Source organism: Hibiscus syriacus, unplaced genomic scaffold (genome assembly GCF_006381635.1).
Source record: "Hibiscus syriacus cultivar Baekdansim isolate YM2019G1 unplaced genomic scaffold, ASM638163v2 tig00116962_pilon, whole genome shotgun sequence".
NCBI lineage: Eukaryota > Viridiplantae > Streptophyta > Magnoliopsida > Malvales > Malvaceae > Hibiscus > Hibiscus syriacus.
In genome coordinates this window covers 7,475,150-7,493,933 of record NW_024063488.1, presented here as the reverse complement: position 1 = coordinate 7,493,933, position 18,784 = coordinate 7,475,150, and the positions used below count along the sequence as shown (strand labels likewise).

Here is an 18,784-nt window from a genome sequence, read left to right as displayed (position 1 = left end):
AAAACTCCGCATTTCCTCTCCCAAACGATAAGATTAACATCGAGTTTGAATATATTCTCTAGCCCTATCGGTATTGGAAGTTTGTGTTGTACCAGCTACAAAGAGAAGATATCACAAGGCTTGGATTAGAGGAATTCTCCCCATTAATTTCAAAGTTAAAGAATTCTACTTTATAAGGATTTCCTTAATTGTAAGGTGAAATGGACGGAATACTATTTTGTACTATAAGACTCACATAAACAGCCTAAACACAATAGCTACCCATGACCTAAAACAAGAGGGAAGCGTCCTCAATCCAACTAGAAAACTTCGTAGAAAAAGTCTCTTAAGTGCAGCAGCTAGAGTGGACATAATCATTCTATATAGTCCTGTGAGCAGAGCTACAACCATGAATGTATTGGAGTAGGTCATACTTTGCAAGAACTAGAACACATAGGCTAACAAAAATTTATAACCAAATCAATCTATTACAAATGCTTGGAATTCCCATCAGAGAAGACTGAAGAGGAAAAAAAAAAGAGATCCATGCAGCTAAAACTTAAGCTGATGAGATTTAACACAGAATTCGCATGGTGTCGCAGGCTAAGAGACGCAAGGAAAGATTAGAAGAGGAAAGAGATGCCATTGCCACCCAATTCAAAGCCCAATTCTATTAGTCTTAAGCAGCGCTAACGTGGTTGACATTAACGTGTCACCAATTCTTTGGACGACGACAATAAGATACCTAAAGAAAGCAGCATTAATAACCATCTGCAGAATCCATTATAATTTAAAGAAGTAACACGTCTACCCAACTCAATCATATGTCAATACTAGTTCCTGTAAGGGCATTATCACCTGATCATCATTACTGCTCTAGCCAACCCTGATTTTGAGTTGCAATAGTAATGAACTTATAACATGCATTATAAGTTGCATTACTTTAGCCAAAATTAACTTAACAATATTTTTAGATAAACTGCGCCTAAAAATTCAAAAGGGTCACAAATACACCAGCACAGAGTTGAAAACACCATTATATGATGCAAATATAAGATTAAAAACTAAAACAATCATATATAAAGCATAGAACATGTTAAAGTTTGAAAGTGCGGAGTAATATCCCACTAAAAAAGCAATACTCAGCTGAACATCAAATACTATTCTATCATGCTAAGCATAGTATTGATGTTTTTTTATTAGTATGTACCAGTAATCAATATTATAAATACAAAGTTCAACTGACAAGAAAGCTCTAAGTTATCAATTACACAAAGAGACTATAAGCTATATACAAACATGATTCAAATCAGTTTCTAGTATGAGCAAAGAAATGTACAGTTTATGTGCCCTCAATCCATCACTTTATATAGGAAACATATTGCTACTACCGTCGTCATCTTCCTCACTGAATAACTTGAATCTTACACCCCATGGCGGGTCTCCTTGATAATTGAAGCTGGGGTTGACATAGCATTTCATTTCATGAGACAAATTCAAATTATCCACCAGCTTGTGGAAAACATTACATCGGCAACACTGTCTACAACCCACCACCATCACAAAATCATTCCCCCAACTCAGAAATAAGCGCCAATTCCCAGAGGGAAAAGAATCAATATTCAATCCTCATATGCAAATGAAATATGCTAAGTTAGAAAAAAACTTGTCTGGACAAATACGGTGCCATCGGTGTAAGCGTGGGGGTTGATGGCACGAGTGGTTCGTTGACCGCAAACATTGCATGTGAAGGCCACGCGCATTCGTCTACGTGGGGACTTGGTGAAGAAAGACTATGGAAAGGTGGAGACTTTCTCCGTATTGGGTTGGTCCTCGGTTCCGGCGGGAATAGACGGACCCTCCATACCCGATCCCGTAGTCCATCCTCGTACAGACGCGTTGCTCAGAACCAGCCCCATGGCTGCATCCTATGTTGAATTCTCAAAAGTACCCACACAACAAATACTGATTCACTGTTTGTCATAAAAAAAAGAAACTAACTTGATTTGTTTTACCTGGGAGAGAGTTTGATTGCCGAAGAAAGGAACGATGCTTGTGTTGTTAGGATCAGACTGGAGATCAGAGTCATTACTGTTCTCTGATAATTAAAACATAAGAAAACGAAAAATTTGTGTTAGTTACAGCCGAGGAAAGGGGAAAAAGGATTGAAATAAACAGCTAAAAGTGAATACTTTTGGAAGGGGTGGGAAAGCGTATGATTCTGGGCGGAACAAGTTTTGGCTTAGGAGAGAATATGGAGAACGAAGAGGAAGATGAGGAGACGATAGTCATAGCAGTGGCTGGCGAGGTGAGTGTTTCCATGCGATACGCTATGTGTCTGCTCTCACGTCGACGCCGGTCGGAAAATGGCTTCTTCGCAAGATCCCAACGCAAACTCAGGGCCAGTTAACCAGTTGCCTGAGCACGTGATGCCTTAACACTCCACTTATTAGTTTTAAACGTAATTGAAAGAACAACCCATTAGGCCTAATTTCAGTGAAATCTTAAGATTCTAATGTAAACACAGACACAACCCAAAACAAAAAGCTTAGCGGTCCGGGCCTTGCTCAAAGCTTTTTAGTTGCTATTTTATTATTATTTTTAATATGATGTGATTATGATATAATATTTCTTTAATTAATTGATAACATACATTTTTTGTTTAAATCTGGAAATTCTAAGGAAAACAACAATCCTTTTCACCACTAATGTCACTTGTTTTCTTTAATTGTTATTTTTTGCACTTAACAATCAGATGAATTATACAGTGCGGTGTCCCTATAATATATTACATTACATTTTGACCAGCGAAACGAGCCAAAGAGTCTGCTCTTTTTATCAAAGGCTAGCCAGCATTCATTAGATATAAAAACACCTGGAGAAGGCCCCTCGATACATCCAAAGTTTGACCCACATCCAACAAAGGATAGCACCAGCAAAAGTAGGAACCATTCCACCAAGCAAGGGAAAAAAACATAACAAAGGCATTGGCTAGAAATACGAGGGGAAAAAATGTCAAAAATTTTCTGACACGTTGCCGCATGCTCTTAAAAGTAAAAGCTCAAAGTTGAAAACGCTGGCTTAACTTCAATAATCCCAGCCCTACAACAACCTAATTTAGCTTAGAACACCTAAATATGGTTCAAGATTTACATAAATTTATGAGACGCCAAAAGGAATATGGTATTCGACATGAAAGAAAGTGTGTAGGGTCAATGTGAGATGAAAAATTTGTATACATTAATGTGGCAGGCATGCATGCATGCAATCAATGAATGTATAATGTACATGAAAAAATTAACTTTTGAAAGGGAAGACACAATGGAGTAGTGTTTCCTATGCCAAGAAGAAGAAGAAAAAGCATTTGGATCCCGTTAATTTAATTCATCCTGTTCCAAAGGTAATATGGTGGACCAAGGGACTGGGACAGTATATGCAACTGTCGCGTGAATTGAGAATTGATCAGCAGTAATAAATTGAATCAGAGAATCTTTGTCTGACTACCAAACTGAGAATCCTGCCAGGGTTAATAACTCTGCCCCCCTTTGATTCATTATTTTATTAAAAAATATATTAATTGTATAATATTCTTTTTTTAATTGAAAATTGAATAATATTCTTTAATATTTAATATATATGAAAAACAATCTTTTCTATTAGGGTAAGTTACATATTTAGTGCCCCAAATATCACTTTTGTTCTATTTTAAAAATTATGCCTAACGTTGTGTTTTAGTTTCATTTTGGTCACTTATTGTTAAAAAATTAATAAAATTATTGAAATAATACTTTTAAAAAAAAATCAATGATGACGCGGTATTATCTTATAATTACACATCATTATCATAGTTAATTTTTAACAGTAGGTAACTAAAATAAAATCACCACGCAACTTTATTTATGATATTAAAATAAAAATAATAATTGAATGATCAAAATAAAATAAAAGTGATAATTGAGATACTAAAAGTGTAATTTACCCTTTCTTTTAATACTTCTCTTATTCTTTCTATTCTTTTTACCTTTTATTATTTAAAATTAATCTTATTCACCTTTGACCAAATGATTATCACCCGTATTTTATTATAATTCTCGTATTGTCTTTTATCTTCTATTATTTCTTTTGCATTTTTGAACTTTTATGTGAATTATTTTATTTAATGAGATATCTCATTTTCTAAACGAAAATACAAATGATTTTTCTTCCTTTGTAGTATTCTTTTATCCTTTTCAATGTTAGATTTAACACCACCTTTCCAATCCAATCGGTATTTATTTGGATACTTATTGATTTAACTCTATTTAATCCCTCAAAGTGATTCTCTCATCGATATATGTTTACAATCATCGCAGATAAATCATGTTTTAATCGTGATAAAATTAATCATTAATGTGTTATTATTTTTATAATCATTTTTTATTAGTGTTGATAGTAAGTACCATTCAACGTCGATAATTGTGTTTGTTTGTATTTTCGATTTTCTAAGTTGTCGGTTGAGAATTTTAACTTATAATTCCATTTTTATTGTGTATTGATTAGATTGTATACTTTGATGATTTTAAATAAATGTCTACAGATTCTCCTACCTATATAATTTACTCTTCTTATTAAAGATTGGCCAACGCTCCCCATTCCTCGCATTAACTATCCTCAACTAACTCCTTTGCTTCATTCAGACTATGCAACTCTTTTGTCAATGTACGTTCCTTCTCCTTAATTTTTAGGAACATAGTGCTTTAAATTATATATAAAAGACATAATTGCTTGGATACTTCAATTTTTTTTATATAAACAGAAACATGGTTAATCAGCAGATCACATGATTTTTTTGGACAACGATGTGCTCGATCGTAGGGGTGGAGCCTCGTATAGGCTTTCGCCTATGGGTTGTCCTCTACAAAGTTTTGTCAAAGCATTCGCCACGTGAATTTCCTCGCGAGGTACATGTTGAATCCAAGCATCCCCATCACGTTGAATTATCGTTCAAATTGGATACTTTATTTTTTGAAATGCGTTAATCTACATCCATTTTATTAATATAAGTAATCAATGGAAATGTTGTTGCTGCAGTAATAGTTTAGGTTGAAAAAATCAATGGAAGTAGTACTTGCATTAAATGTAAAAGAATTATAACCTGTGTAAACACGACAAAATTAATAGCCAAAACATTAATCTAGTTGGTCATTATGCGGCATCGGTTGCACTGGGTAGAGTGTTTTATTGACGAATGAACTCATCTTTGAGTCTGCAATAACAACCGAGTCTTCTTTAGTTTCAAGAAATGATGGTTTTGGATTTTAATTCCATCGCATTCATAGTTTGCTGCATGCTGGCTCTCGAGGTACGTAATACGTATATCAGAACATATTACTGCATAACCAGACAATTTATGTCTGATTTTGGTGTTTTCAGATGCCACTGGTTTGAAAAATCAGGTGGGTGATTTCTCCTATGCTGTGGCCTACGCCATGCCCAATGTTTTAGAGGAAAATCTATTTTACCTAGCTAGGGTTTGTGTATATTCCACCCGTATGAACTAGGATACAGTATTGAAGAAAGCACCTTTTGTAGAAGATGGATTCTGTTCATCAGCAAGAACATGATGTCAGGTCAGAGCCTCAGAGGTAAATGAACTATAGTTTCAACTTCCAACTCCAGATATTCTTTGGGTTTACAGGATGAGAGAAGAATGTTGGAAGAACCTGAAGAAAAAAAAGAAAGGGAATGCAGAAGAGTATTGTACCTTACAAAGTTACAATCACGTTGCTGGCTTGGCGCCAAATGGATTGCCTTATAAATCAGAAGAAGAGATGAAAAAGCACAAGGATATTGGCACGGCTCAATCAAAGCACAGCAAGCTAGAGCATGGTTTTTTTGTCTGAGTGAACCGAGCCAACATCGCAGTGACTATTTCAACCATATTAGAGAATAACATGCAGTTCATTTAGGTTAAGACGAAACAGATGATGGATTTGTTTTATTTGAAAGAAACAGCTTGCTAGCAGTGACTTCAAAGAAGAAGAAGAAGACAGGGGGGGATAAGAGAAGTGGGGTGAGAAGAAATGGGAATTTGTTGGATCTAATTTAAGGACAAAAAACGAGAGAGTGGTGCATTAAAAACCCTGGGCTACCAAAAGCCACATCGAGGACCAGAGCATTTAATAACACAACCTTCACGTTCACTACCCATCCCCCTAATATTCTCTCCCTCTCTCTTTCAAAATACTAAACTTGCTGGCTACCCTTGTCCGCACAATGGGATTCTCCTTTGAATCCTTTCTCTTTTTTTTCTTCTCATCTTTGCACTAACAAGCCTGGGAGTATCAGAGGGCCACAGACTGCAAACACTGAAGCGTAATTAATAAAGGGAATCGACCCGTATGTTCATAACTATGTATCTCCATCTCTCCCAACTGCTGCTCCTTAATTACTATTTGTAGAATCTCATCAGATTAACGATACAAAAAATTTCCGTTGGTTACCTACCCCATTTAGTTCACTGCCCTAGAGTTGGCGAACTTCAGTGAGAGTACCGAGACACTCCCCTCCTTCATCTTGTCAACATACATTTTCGTCCTAGTAAGATTCAAACTCTTAAAAATAGGATAAAATTTTGTTAGGATTCAAACTCATAAAAATAGGATAGAATTCTACTAAGATTTAAATTCCTAAAGATAGGATCCACAAGCACTATAAATAGCCATTGTAACTCACCATTGTAACACACGATTTACACACAAAACATAGAGGAAAGCACGGGAAGATACAAAGGCAAAACTATTGTAAAGGATTCGAAAAGGAAATAAAATGTAGCATTTTCTTTTTTCTTTCTTTTGTATGAGCACGTTATTTTTCTTGAGATTTGGTTCGAATAACCCAAAACGTGGGTTGCGCCGATGACCAAAATGGGTGGGGTTTCGAAGTTTCGAACCTAGATCTACCCCGAGGCTTATTTTTAAAAACCGGTTTGATTTTCGGTTAAAGGAGGGGAAGAGTTTTTTAAAAATCTATATTAGTCCCTTTATTTATTATATGGATATTTTATTCATTTATTTTTATTATTCATGTTATTATTATTATATGTATATATATATATATATTAAATTATTTTCATTTATTTTTTTACTATATTTTATTATTATTATATATATATATTTCTTTAATATTTTACTTATAAATCTAATATTACTATATATAATTATTACTTTACTATTTTTTTTTTATCTTACTTATTTATTTTATTTATTTTATTTTTCCCTTTTTATCTTATTTGTTTTCTTTACCTTGTTTATCTAACACATTTCTCGATTTTTTTAAAGGATATTTTCAAATCAATCAAGGGTAAGTAATTAGGATCGAAACTTTACCTTTTAATTTAACTTGTTATTTTTCTTAATTAAGACAACTGGAAATTACGTAGTACCGAAAGGGCGGTTCAAGGGTGCTAATCCTTCCTTGACCGTAACCGACTCCCGAGCCCGATATATTTCTGGTAAGACGCAAATCAGGTAAGAAATAGGGTATCCAATCAACCCATTTATTTTTAAATAAATGATCGGTGGCGACTCCAATCCACATTTTTCTAAGTCGAAGCCCAATTCCGGGGCCCAACTGAAAGACGGTTGCGACAGCTTGGCGACTCCGCTGGGGACACAGGTAAGTGAGTCAGGCTAAGGTAATTTCCAGTTGTCTTTTTAACGAAAAGGGTAAGTTTAAATTTTAAGGTAACATTTTTATCTTTATTACTTACTTTTGATTATATTTTCGAGTAAATAGTTGTACTGACCGTTTTTTAATGATTTCAACCCTTAAAGATTTTTCATCCAAAGGCTCTATACCCGAGCTCCGAACCCGTTTAAGTGGGGGTGAAAGCGACGCCTTCGTGTGAATTTATTCATCGTATGGGCCTAGCAAGTAACCTTCGGGATTCATATACCTTATGCCTTCGTGTGAATTTATTCTCCGTATGGGCATAAGGGAATGTGTCCTCTCGAGTTTAACTTAGTCCACACAAGCCTGTGATGGGTTTAGGACTAAAGGTCTGGTAGGCCCAAGGGGGCACCAGCAAGGAGAACTCGGGTACCGTTTTTTAGAACCTAACCCAGGAGACTATGGAGAAATTAAGCCTACCCTGAAACCACATTCCGAAACCTATGACGTTTTTTTTTAACCTTGTTGTTTTTATGTATTTTACTTATTTATTTTTATATTATTATTTTACTAACCTTTTTGCCTTTGTGTTTGTTTTATAGCATTTTGCATCATAACAAGAGGTTACTGATCCCTGAAAAGGTGTTTATTACACACAAAATAATCTGAATTAATGGACAAAGGTGTTGTAATACAAGAGACTAAGAACCCCGAGGTACGACTATGGTCCGAGAAGACTCAGAAAGAAAAGGGAGACAACCTTCAAGAAAGCTATGTGTCAGAGCTGGTTAGCTACGCATCTATCAGCCTAAAACAGAATAATGTGCAAGGGCTTCGAGATATCTGGGACAGTTAGAAGAATGATCGGAAACAGAAGTTCAGCCAACGGTACGGTGACATTGCACTTTTACTTCACGTTAGGATTGATGAGCCCTTGATTAGAGCCATGGTCCAATTCTGAAACACGGGATACAGTTGTTTCACTTTTAACTGGGAGGACATGGTACCTACTATCGAAGAATACACCACACTGCTACACTGTGAAAACATCAAACTAGGGCGAGTCTACGTTAAGCACACCAAAAGTCAGCCTTTCAAAAGTACACTGGCCAGAGACGCAGCCATCCGAGACTTCCTAGATCAAGTACAGAAGGCAGCCCGTCATCTTCATGGCCTGGCAAGGGAAGTCGGAGTGGTTCGACAAGGTATTCAACCAGTAACGGATGAAGGCAGAAGACTTGTCAATCTACTAGAAGCTATTCAGGGTTTAGAGGATTTAATCCGAGTGTACCTTTGATTGTTTTTATGTCTCTTACAAGATAAGATATTTTTGTCTGAATAAAGATTATTTATAATAATGAACACTTTTTCTGGATCAGTGCCTCTAAGCTGCATACATCATGCATTGCATATTTTGCATTCTATATCTCATGTTTATTTCTATATTTTCCATGTTTTTACATTCGTATTAACAAACAGAACATGTCTCAGAAAGCGAAAGAAAAAACACCAAGTCTACCACTACAGACATTAAATACGCATCATCCGCATAATACCCGAGCAAAGAAAAGACAAATGGAGGCCAAAATGGAAAAACTCGATGAGAACATGGCAAGACTACAAAAAGAACTGGAAGATAAGATGGCTCAAAACAGTCAGAGCACTCTGGAATCCATCAAGAAAAACCAAGAATCCTTGGTCGACCAAATAGTGGCCAAGTTATCATGTTTACAGCAAGTTAGTGCAGAAGGGGGAAGTCCCTTCGAAGGGGTAACCATCTGCTGTAAAGGTGCAAACTTCCAAAACTAATCCTGATAATCATCCGGATGATTACAGTATCCCGGATTTTAATGAAGATGACAAAGCGAAAAAGATGGAAGAGAAGATCAGGATGATAGAAGATCGAATGAAGATAGTCCAAGGGGACCATGATTATTATGGAGTGGACGCAAGGGAGCTAAGCCTGGTTCCAGATTTGGTGCTTCCACCAAAGTTTAAAGCTCCTGAGTTTGAGAAGTTCGATGGGAACAGCTGCTCATCAGCCCATATCACTATGTTCTGTCGGAAGATGACAGGATTTGGAGGGAATGATCAACTCCTGATCCACTGCTTTCAGGAGAGCCTATCCGGTTCAGCTATCCGCTGGTATAATCAGCTCAGCCAAACTCAGATCAAGACATGGAAAGACTTAGCCAAGTCTTTCCTAGAACAATATAAGCATATCAACGATATGAGACCAGGCCGGGTTATGCTGCAAAGCCTGGAAAAGAAGCATAATGAGAGTTTCCGACAATATGCGCAACGATGGAGGGATTTGTCTGTGCAGGTTCATCCACCCCTGGATGAAAAAAAACTAGAAAGTTGTTCGTACAAACCCTGAAGGCACCTTACTTCGGGCACCTGGTGGCAATTACATCGGGAACTTTCTCAGATCTAGTTATGGCTGGTGAGATGATCGAGCTAGCTATAAAACAAGGAAAAATTGAGGGAGATATCAACAATGTCAGTACCTACAACGCCAACAAAGGTGTTACGGTCTCAAGTCCAAAAACTATTACAGTTGTACCGTCTAGTACTTCTAAAAAAACTCAGAGAGGACCAAGGAAAGAAAAGATTTGCATCAGTCCAATCCCAATGACATATGAGGAGTTACTCCCAACGCTAGTTGAGAAAAATCTTGTGACTCTAGTTCAATCCAAACCTAGAGAGGCCCCATATCCTGAAGGTCATGATATTAACGCCGTATGCAGCTATCATATTGGGAGCTCAGGGCACACCACTGAGAATTGTGGGACATTGAAACGTAAGGTCCAAGATCTGATCGATTCAAGGGCATTCACTTTCAATATGTAATGGGGCATTCTGATCGAGAGTCATATGGGGCATCCATTAGGAATTTTGTTTCATTATCAAGTATATCATCTTGTTTGAACTTGTTTTTCTTTCGTACTTCTTATGCGTGAACATTTTAAGTCACTTGACGTTTAAACATTTTAAATAAAATGCTTCCTTCTTAGGAGATGAGCAAATTTTAATCTTGAATTCCTTGAATATCACCTCAATTAAAAACTGTTTAATAATTGAGGTTGTAAATCTTTGACAAATGACAAGATTGAACCCTGCAAAACAAAGACCCCTTGGTCCTAATTTAAAAGATACATCAGACTACATATTTTTCTCTTACCGAGCTAAGTTTTCTCTTCTCATGAAGAGTCCATCCAAGATTTGGTATTCAGACACGTATTAAGAGCGAACAGAATAGGGCAACTAGCATATGAGATTGCAAAACTAATTGGTTTATACCCTTGTGTATGATGTTCAGGGATGATAATGATCTTCACAGATGGAATAGTCGAGTAAGCAAATCTAGTTTAGGTCAGTTGTTTGGAAATTAAACTCTAAAGATGAGATCCCTTGACTTTCAAAAACACCTAGACTATAACAAGTTCTTCTTGACAATCTTAAGAAATTAAATCCGTAAAGCTGAGCTATTCCACTAAGGCAATTGATTATAGAGGAAACTCGAAAGCCCTGGCTTTATGAATAGATTATGTTCAAACTATGACACTGCTCGGACACTTGGCAATTCGGTGTTTGCTCCACTGCTTTTGTCAGGCCAAAGACCTTGTGATGAGATGAACCCTTCAGTGATTTGTCCCTCTAAAGCTGAGCTATTCCACTAAGGCAATTGGTTATAGAGAAAACTCGAAAGCCCTGGCTTTATGAATAGATTATGTTCAAACTATGACACTGCTCGGACACTTGGCAATTCGGTGTTTGCTCCACTGCTTTTGTCAGGCCAAAGACTTTGTGATGAGACGAACCCTTCAGTGATTTGTCCCCCTAAAGCTGAGCTATTCCACTAAGGCAATTGGTTATAGAGGAAACTCGAAAGCCCTAGCTTTATGAATAGATTACATTCAAATCATGACATTGCTCGGACACTTGGCAATTCGGTGTTTGCTCCACTGCTTTTGTCAGGTCAAAGACTTTGTGATGAGATGAACCCTTCAGTTAAACCTGATAAAAGTGATTATAAGCTGTCCCTCTAAAGCAATTGGTTGAACGCCCCGACTTTATGGATTCAGCTAGCCAGACAATGGCAAAATAAATCAAATTCATCTAAAAAGAAATTTTCGGTAATAATAGACTAAGGGAGTTGAGAAACACCTGTTATAGTCAAATTCACACGAGCACTCAAGAATTTCATTTTTTAGACCGATATTTCTGCACTACCTTTGTTAGAAGAGCTTACGAAACTTGAACAAATGGAAGATTTCAGAGAACTGAAACAGAAGTGTTCTGAAAGGTCTAGTCATTGATTATGCTAGTTGTGTCATTTTGTTCGCCTCTGATCAAAATACCAAATCAAGAAAGAGGGGCATGCCATGATCTTCACGATAACCAAATCGATGAAACAAACCCACCTCTAGACCAACTTTTCGATCTTGATATTTGTCAAAGATTTGCAGCTATCAAAGATTAAAAGAGTGTTTGATTCTTTTGATATCCAATGAACTCATGTTTTATGATTTGCTTCAATTGTGAAACCTAGAAAGAGGTAACTTTTTCAAAAGTTCTTTTTGATATTTTTCAAAATTTTGAAAATTCGAAAGAAGAAAAGCATTTTCAAACAAGATAAGTTCTCTGGAAGCATATCTTGGAATTCAACAAATATCGCTCCGAAGCTCAAGATCGAAACAGAGGCAAAGGAAACCATCTATGGGGCAAAATTTGATAAGGGAAGGAAAAATTATCTTGAGGTCTGTAAGAGTACACCCTGGTGGAAATGAAGACAAATTAAGTCATAATGAAGACTGCACACGCAGCCATTCCCCTCACATCTCAACATATACATCAACACGTACATACATGATGCATGAAATTTGCATATTTGAATTCATCATCATGAGCAATAAAAACCTTGATTTTTCCTCCCTTGAGGGCAAATTCAACAGCAAATAAATTTCATTTGGGCATACATCAAGCATACATCATCAGGATAGTTACATCCATATACATTTTACAAATCTTTCAGGAGAAGATGAGATTAAAAGCCAACTCGACAGATTGAAAGATCGACATTCATCTCCAGATTCAACATTTCCAATATAATCTTTGTCTCACTTAAGACAGTCTCATTTAATGCAGATGATTATCTCACTCAAATTTGTTTTTCTTAAAACATACTTTGTCTCACTTGAGATTGTTTTTCTCGAAAGAAGATTTATTTCACTCAAGATTGTTTTTCTTAAAACAAGATTTGTCTCGCTTGAGACCGTTTTCACTCGAAAGAAAGCATTTCATTTCACTCAAGGCTGTTTTTTTAAGAAGATTTTATCTTGCTTGAGATAGTTTCCCTCGAAACAGAAAATTTTGTCTCCCTTGAGACAGTTTCTCTTGAAAACATTTCCCTTGAAATTAATTTTTTCTCTCCTGAGATAGTTTCCCTCGAAACAGAAAATTTTGTCTCCCTTGAGACAGTTTCTCTTGAAACATAAACATTGAAAACATTTCCCTTGAAATGATTTTTTTTCTCTCTTGAGATAGTTTCCCTCGAAACAGAAAATTTTGTCTCCCTTGAGACAGTTTCTCTTTAAACATAAACATTGAAAACATTTCCCTTGAAATGAATTTTATCTCGCTTGAGATAGTTTCCCTTGAAACGAATTTTGTCTCCCTTGAGACAGTTTCTCTCCAAACATAAACTTTGAAAACAATTTAACGAAATCTTTGAATATGTTTTCCTTCAAACAAATTTTGTCTCCCTTGAGACAGTTTCTCTTGAAACGACACAATTTGCTCGAGAATAGATTTCAACTTCACGACGAAGGATGTCTAGCTCGAAGCCAAACATCCGCTATTTCAACTCCACGACGGAGGATATCGTGACAATCGAGACAACACAAGTTCAACTTCACAACGAAGGGACGGCTGGTTGTCAACAATCAACTTCTCAATTTCAGAGCCAATTTCAACTTCACAACGAAGGATATTGGACTCCAGACAACGCAAGTTCAACTTCACGACGAAGGGATCGCTGCTTGTCAACAACAACTTCTCAATTTCAGAGCCAATTTCAACTTCACAACGAAGGATATTGGACTTCAGACAACGCAAGTTCAACTTCACGACGAAGGGACCGCTGCTTGTCAACAACAACTTCCCAATCTCAGAGCCAATTTCAACTTCACAACGAAGGATATTGGACTCCAGATAAAGCAAGTTCAACTTCACGACGAAGGGACCGCTGCTTGTCAACAACAACTTCCCAATCTCAGAGCCAATTTCAACTTCACAACGAAGGATATTGGACTCCAGACAACGCAAGTTCAACTCCACGACGAAGGGACCGCTGCTTGTCAACAAAATTTCATTCAGAGTCAATTTCAACTTCACAGCGAAGGATATTGGACTCGAGATAACACAAGTTCAACTTCACAACGAAGGGACGGCTGGTTGTCAACAAACAATTTCCCGGTTCCATAGCCAATTTCAACTTCACGACGGAGGATATTGGACTCAGAACAATACTACTTACTTGGATTTCAACTTCACGACGAAGGATATCCAACTCAAAGAAGGATTATCTGCCATCAAAATTGTCGAGTTCGACTCCATTCAGCTCGATGACACGTCAATCGCACTACTTTCTGGTTGCAGTCGAAGTTTTCAAGTCGAGAAGATGACCTGGGTTAGCCGTGCCTTAGTGACAAGCAACCATTTTCAAACAACATAGCTTAAGTCAAGAAAAAACTATATGTCAATGAAGATTTCTGAGTTCGATTCCGATCCAAGGTCTTTAAACCGAGAAGAAGACCGAAGGGTAACGGGAAGCCACGTGCTGATTCAAATTCCGAACTACGGCTTCAATTTCATATCATTTCAAGATGAACTCGACTTCACGATGGAGGAGTCATCCGTAACTCAATTCGACAGGGAGTTATTGAAACATCAGAGTTAATTTTCAACTCCACTGAACGAAAAGTGTGTCTTTTAATCTTTGTCCTATCCCCGTTACACGACTATGGGCAAAGAGGGGCAGCTGTCAACACACATTTTCATCCTACTAGGATTCAAACTCCTAAAAATAGGATAAAATTTTGTTAGGATTCAAACTCCTAAAAATAGGATAGAGTTCTACTAAGATTTAAATTCCTAAAGATAGGATCCACAAGCACTATAAATAGCCATTGTAAATCACCATTGTAACACACGATTTACACACAAAACATAGAGGAAAGCACGGGAAGATACAAAGGCAAAACTATTGTAAAGGATTCGAAAAGGAAATAAAATGTAGCATTTTCTTTTTTATTTCTTTTGCATCTGCACGTTATTTTCCTTGAGATTTGGTTCGAATAACCCAAAACGTGGGTTGCGCCGATGACCAAAATGGGTGGGGTTTCGAAGTTTCGAACCTAGATCTACCCCGAGGCTTATTTTTAAAAACCGGTTTGATTTTCGGTTAAAGGAGGGGAAGAGTTTTTTAAAAATCTATATTAGTCCATTTATTTATTATATGGATATTTTATTCATTTATTTTTATTATTCATTTTATTATTATTATTATATGTATATATATATATATATATCTATCAAATTATTTTCATTTATTTTTTACTATATTTTATTATTATTATATATATATATATATTTCTTTAATATTTTACTTATAAATCTAATATTACTATATGTAATTATTACTTTACTATTTTTTTTCTTATCTTACTTATTTATTTTTATTTATTTTATTTTTTCCTTGTATCTTATTTATTTTCTTTACCTTGTTTATCTAACACATTTCTCAATTTTTTAAAGGATATTTTCAAATCAATCAAGGGTAAGTAATTAGGATCGAAACTTTACCTTTTAATTTAACTTGTTATTTTTCTTAATTAAGACAACTGGAAATTACGTAGTACCGAAAGGGCGGTTCAAGGGTGTTAATCCTTCCTTGACCGTAACCGACTCCTGAGCCCGACATATTTCTGGTAAGACGCAGATCAGGTAAGAAATAGGGTATCCGATCAACCAATTTATTTTTAAATAAATGATCGGTGGCGACTCCATTCCACATTTTTCTAAGTCGAAATCCAATTCCGAGGCCCAACTGAAAGACGGTTGCGACACATCTTTAGAATCTTATGCTCTCCAGTGAGTGGTGAGAAGGACGTTCAAGCTTTGGGATCATTTCATGTAGGAGAATGCCATGTTTTCTCCCTCATAAAAGTCATCAGACCCAGCTATTAGGGGGAGCGCCCTCAGTGCCCCCATTTTTTCATCTTTGTAATTGCGGCCCTTATTTTTTAATCTTTATAATTAGGTGCTTAATTTTTAAATCTTATTTTTTTTACATTTATAATTGATGTCCTAATATTATTAAATCTTACCTTTTATCTTTATAATTTAATTCTCTAATTCTTTTTCAATCCCTTTTTTACCTATATAATTGAGTCCTCTAATTTTGTAATAATTGATGTTTTTAAGTTTTTTCAATTTCACTTTCTACCTTTTCAATTGAGGCCCCTAAGTTTTTTCAATATCAATTTTTACCTTTATAATTGAGGCCCCAAATTTTTTAATCTCACTTTTTAAAATTTATAATTGAGGCCCTTAAATTTTTTTAATCTCACTTTCTTTCTAATCGAGGCCTCTAAATTCCCTCAAAAAATAATTGAGGCCTTTAAGTTTTTTCGATCTCAATCATACCTTTATAATGAGGCCCCTATTTTTCAATCTCGATTTCTACCTTTACAATTAAAGCCTCTATTTTTTTTACAATTTCATAAATTTCTCAATTTTTCATCCCTTTCTCTATCTCTCTCGTCAATTCATTTAATTTTGAATTAAACCTAATCATATTTGTCTCTTTTTTTACAAATATTATTTTTGAATTTACCAAATATTTTTTAATTCTTAGTCTTCTCCAATCTCAATCTAACGATAACATAATATGTTATTCTTTATTTTTTTTTAATTTATTATTCAGAATAAAGCTTCATATCATAATTTATTCCCACATTCGATTTTTTATTCTCTTACTTGTATTTAAGGTTTTTTCATAACATATAAATGAAATTAATGTTTGGAAAAATTTAATAATTTTTCTACGATATTAAATTGATTGTTTAAAGTAATGGAATATATTTTCCTTCAATCATGGCCTATTTTTTTCGCTCAGGGTCTCAAAAATGTTCAAGAAGGCTCTGAAAGTCATCATTGATGGTAGTGGTTTAAATGAACATAATGTTCAATGAAATGTTTGTAATAGTTGTTTTATATGCGTTTATTCATTTAAATAAACAAGCATAAACAAAATATTTATGCTCAATAATAAACGAATGAACACAAACAAATGTGTGTTTGGTTCATTTATATTTATGAAAAAGCTCGTTTATTGGCTCATTTATAAGTTTGTTTACTCAGCCCTTATTTGCTTTTATTTTTCTATATTTTAAATATTAGTGAATGTAAGGACTAAATTAGACAACGCATGAACTTTGAAGTTCAAGTTGTTAAGCTTAAGAAACTTAAGAACTGATGATGTAATTACAACCTTTTTTTGCTTTGTTTTATGTTGAAATTTAAGTTTTATTTGGTTTTGTTGAATTTTTTTACTACTTTTATTTAATTAATATTTCCGAACATATAATCTATCATAACATATTGATAAATGTTAAATGAATATATAAATTAACATATTCAAGAACGTTAAACTAATATGTTTGTAAACGTTAAACGAACATGTTCACGAATGTTAAACCAACCAAACACGAACACCTTAAAAAATAAATAAATGAACATAATATAAAAAATTACACAAACATGAATCAAACATAAACATCTTCAAAAATAAAGAAATACACATAAATACAATCTTATTCATTCAAATCTTATTCATTTAGGTCCCAATTGTTAATAGATCGATAATTTGTCGCTTGCTACGTTAATGATTTTATGGTGTATGTATAAACTAAATCAATAAGTAGCGTCGACTGTCGTCGACTTATGATGCCATTATACAGCAATTATAAGCCTGATTTTGTTAATTAGGAAAGATTAGTCCTTAATATTTTGAAGTAGGACCGGCCTACTGGGCCTGGGGAATTTTAAGAAAATGGTTTTTTGGACATAAAAACTTTAGACCGAGGGGACGTAAGATATCGTGATAATGTATTAGGCTAGACACAACGCGGATGAATAGACAGAAGAACGGCTGCTTTCAGAGACTAGCTGGGCGTGGAGGTCATGAAAATGGAGTACTCTCCTCTCTAGTCCAAAAACAAAGGGCAAACTACATATTTAGTACCTCAACTATTACTTTTATTCATCTTTGATCATTAACTATTATTATTTTTAAATCTATTTTAATATTATTTTTTAATTTTATTTTATCCATTCGTCGTTAAAATGTTAATGTAACTGCTTACGTGATACATTTTAAACATCAATGTTGACACTTTAATATCATTATATTTTTAATTATAAATAACTAAAATAAAATGAAAACGTAACTGTGAGTATAATTTATTCCCCGGGGAGGGGGGACTTGCACTACATATAATACAAAAGAAGACATTGTTTATAACCAGCTCATCATATCCTAATGTAATGTACTATAAGGTAATAACAAACAACATCGTCTAAAGAAATAGTCGACGTCAGTTGTCAGTGTCACTGTGCCCTCTACCATTGAGCCAGTGCCACCACGTTTTGCTGCTGCCTTGTTCATACACCCACAATATAGCCCGTACCTCCCTACATATAAGTCTATTAGGAGCAAGGTAGCTTTAGAATCTCGCTTTCGTACTCTGATACCTCTCCTTCTCACTAGTCATAGCTAAACACTCATATTTATTATACTCTTATAAATATTTGTTATTTGCTATACAGTATCTTTTAATTGCTAGTAGATAAGGCAGGCATCAAATGATAATAAATTATTAACAAAAGAAGAAATCGGATTATCATATTTATATGTAATTTTTTAAATAAATTATAACTAACGTTTAGTTTATATTTTAATTTAATATTGTGTCGTTAAAAACTTAACGACATCAATGATATAGAATTTACATTACAAGGAGCATGAAATATCAAAAAAAGAAAAAAAAAATAGTTCCACATCACCGCTTCCGTTAAATTTTTAATG

General features: G+C 35.0%; 1 protein-coding gene across 1 annotated transcript; it reads right to left on the bottom strand.

Moving 5' to 3' along the window:
- Positions 1 to 1,107: 1,107 nt before the first annotated feature.
- Positions 1,108 to 2,356, bottom strand: LOC120189935. The gene is made up of 3 exons (XM_039193063.1): positions 2,172 to 2,356; positions 1,995 to 2,077; positions 1,108 to 1,907 (listed from the first exon to the last, which is right to left on the bottom strand). Exons 1-3 carry the CDS (start codon positions 2,299 to 2,301, stop codon positions 1,773 to 1,775), a joined length of 348 nt encoding a protein of 115 aa, XP_039048994.1. The 5' UTR covers positions 2,302 to 2,356; the 3' UTR covers positions 1,108 to 1,772.
- Positions 2,357 to 18,784: the final 16,428 nt, after the last annotated feature.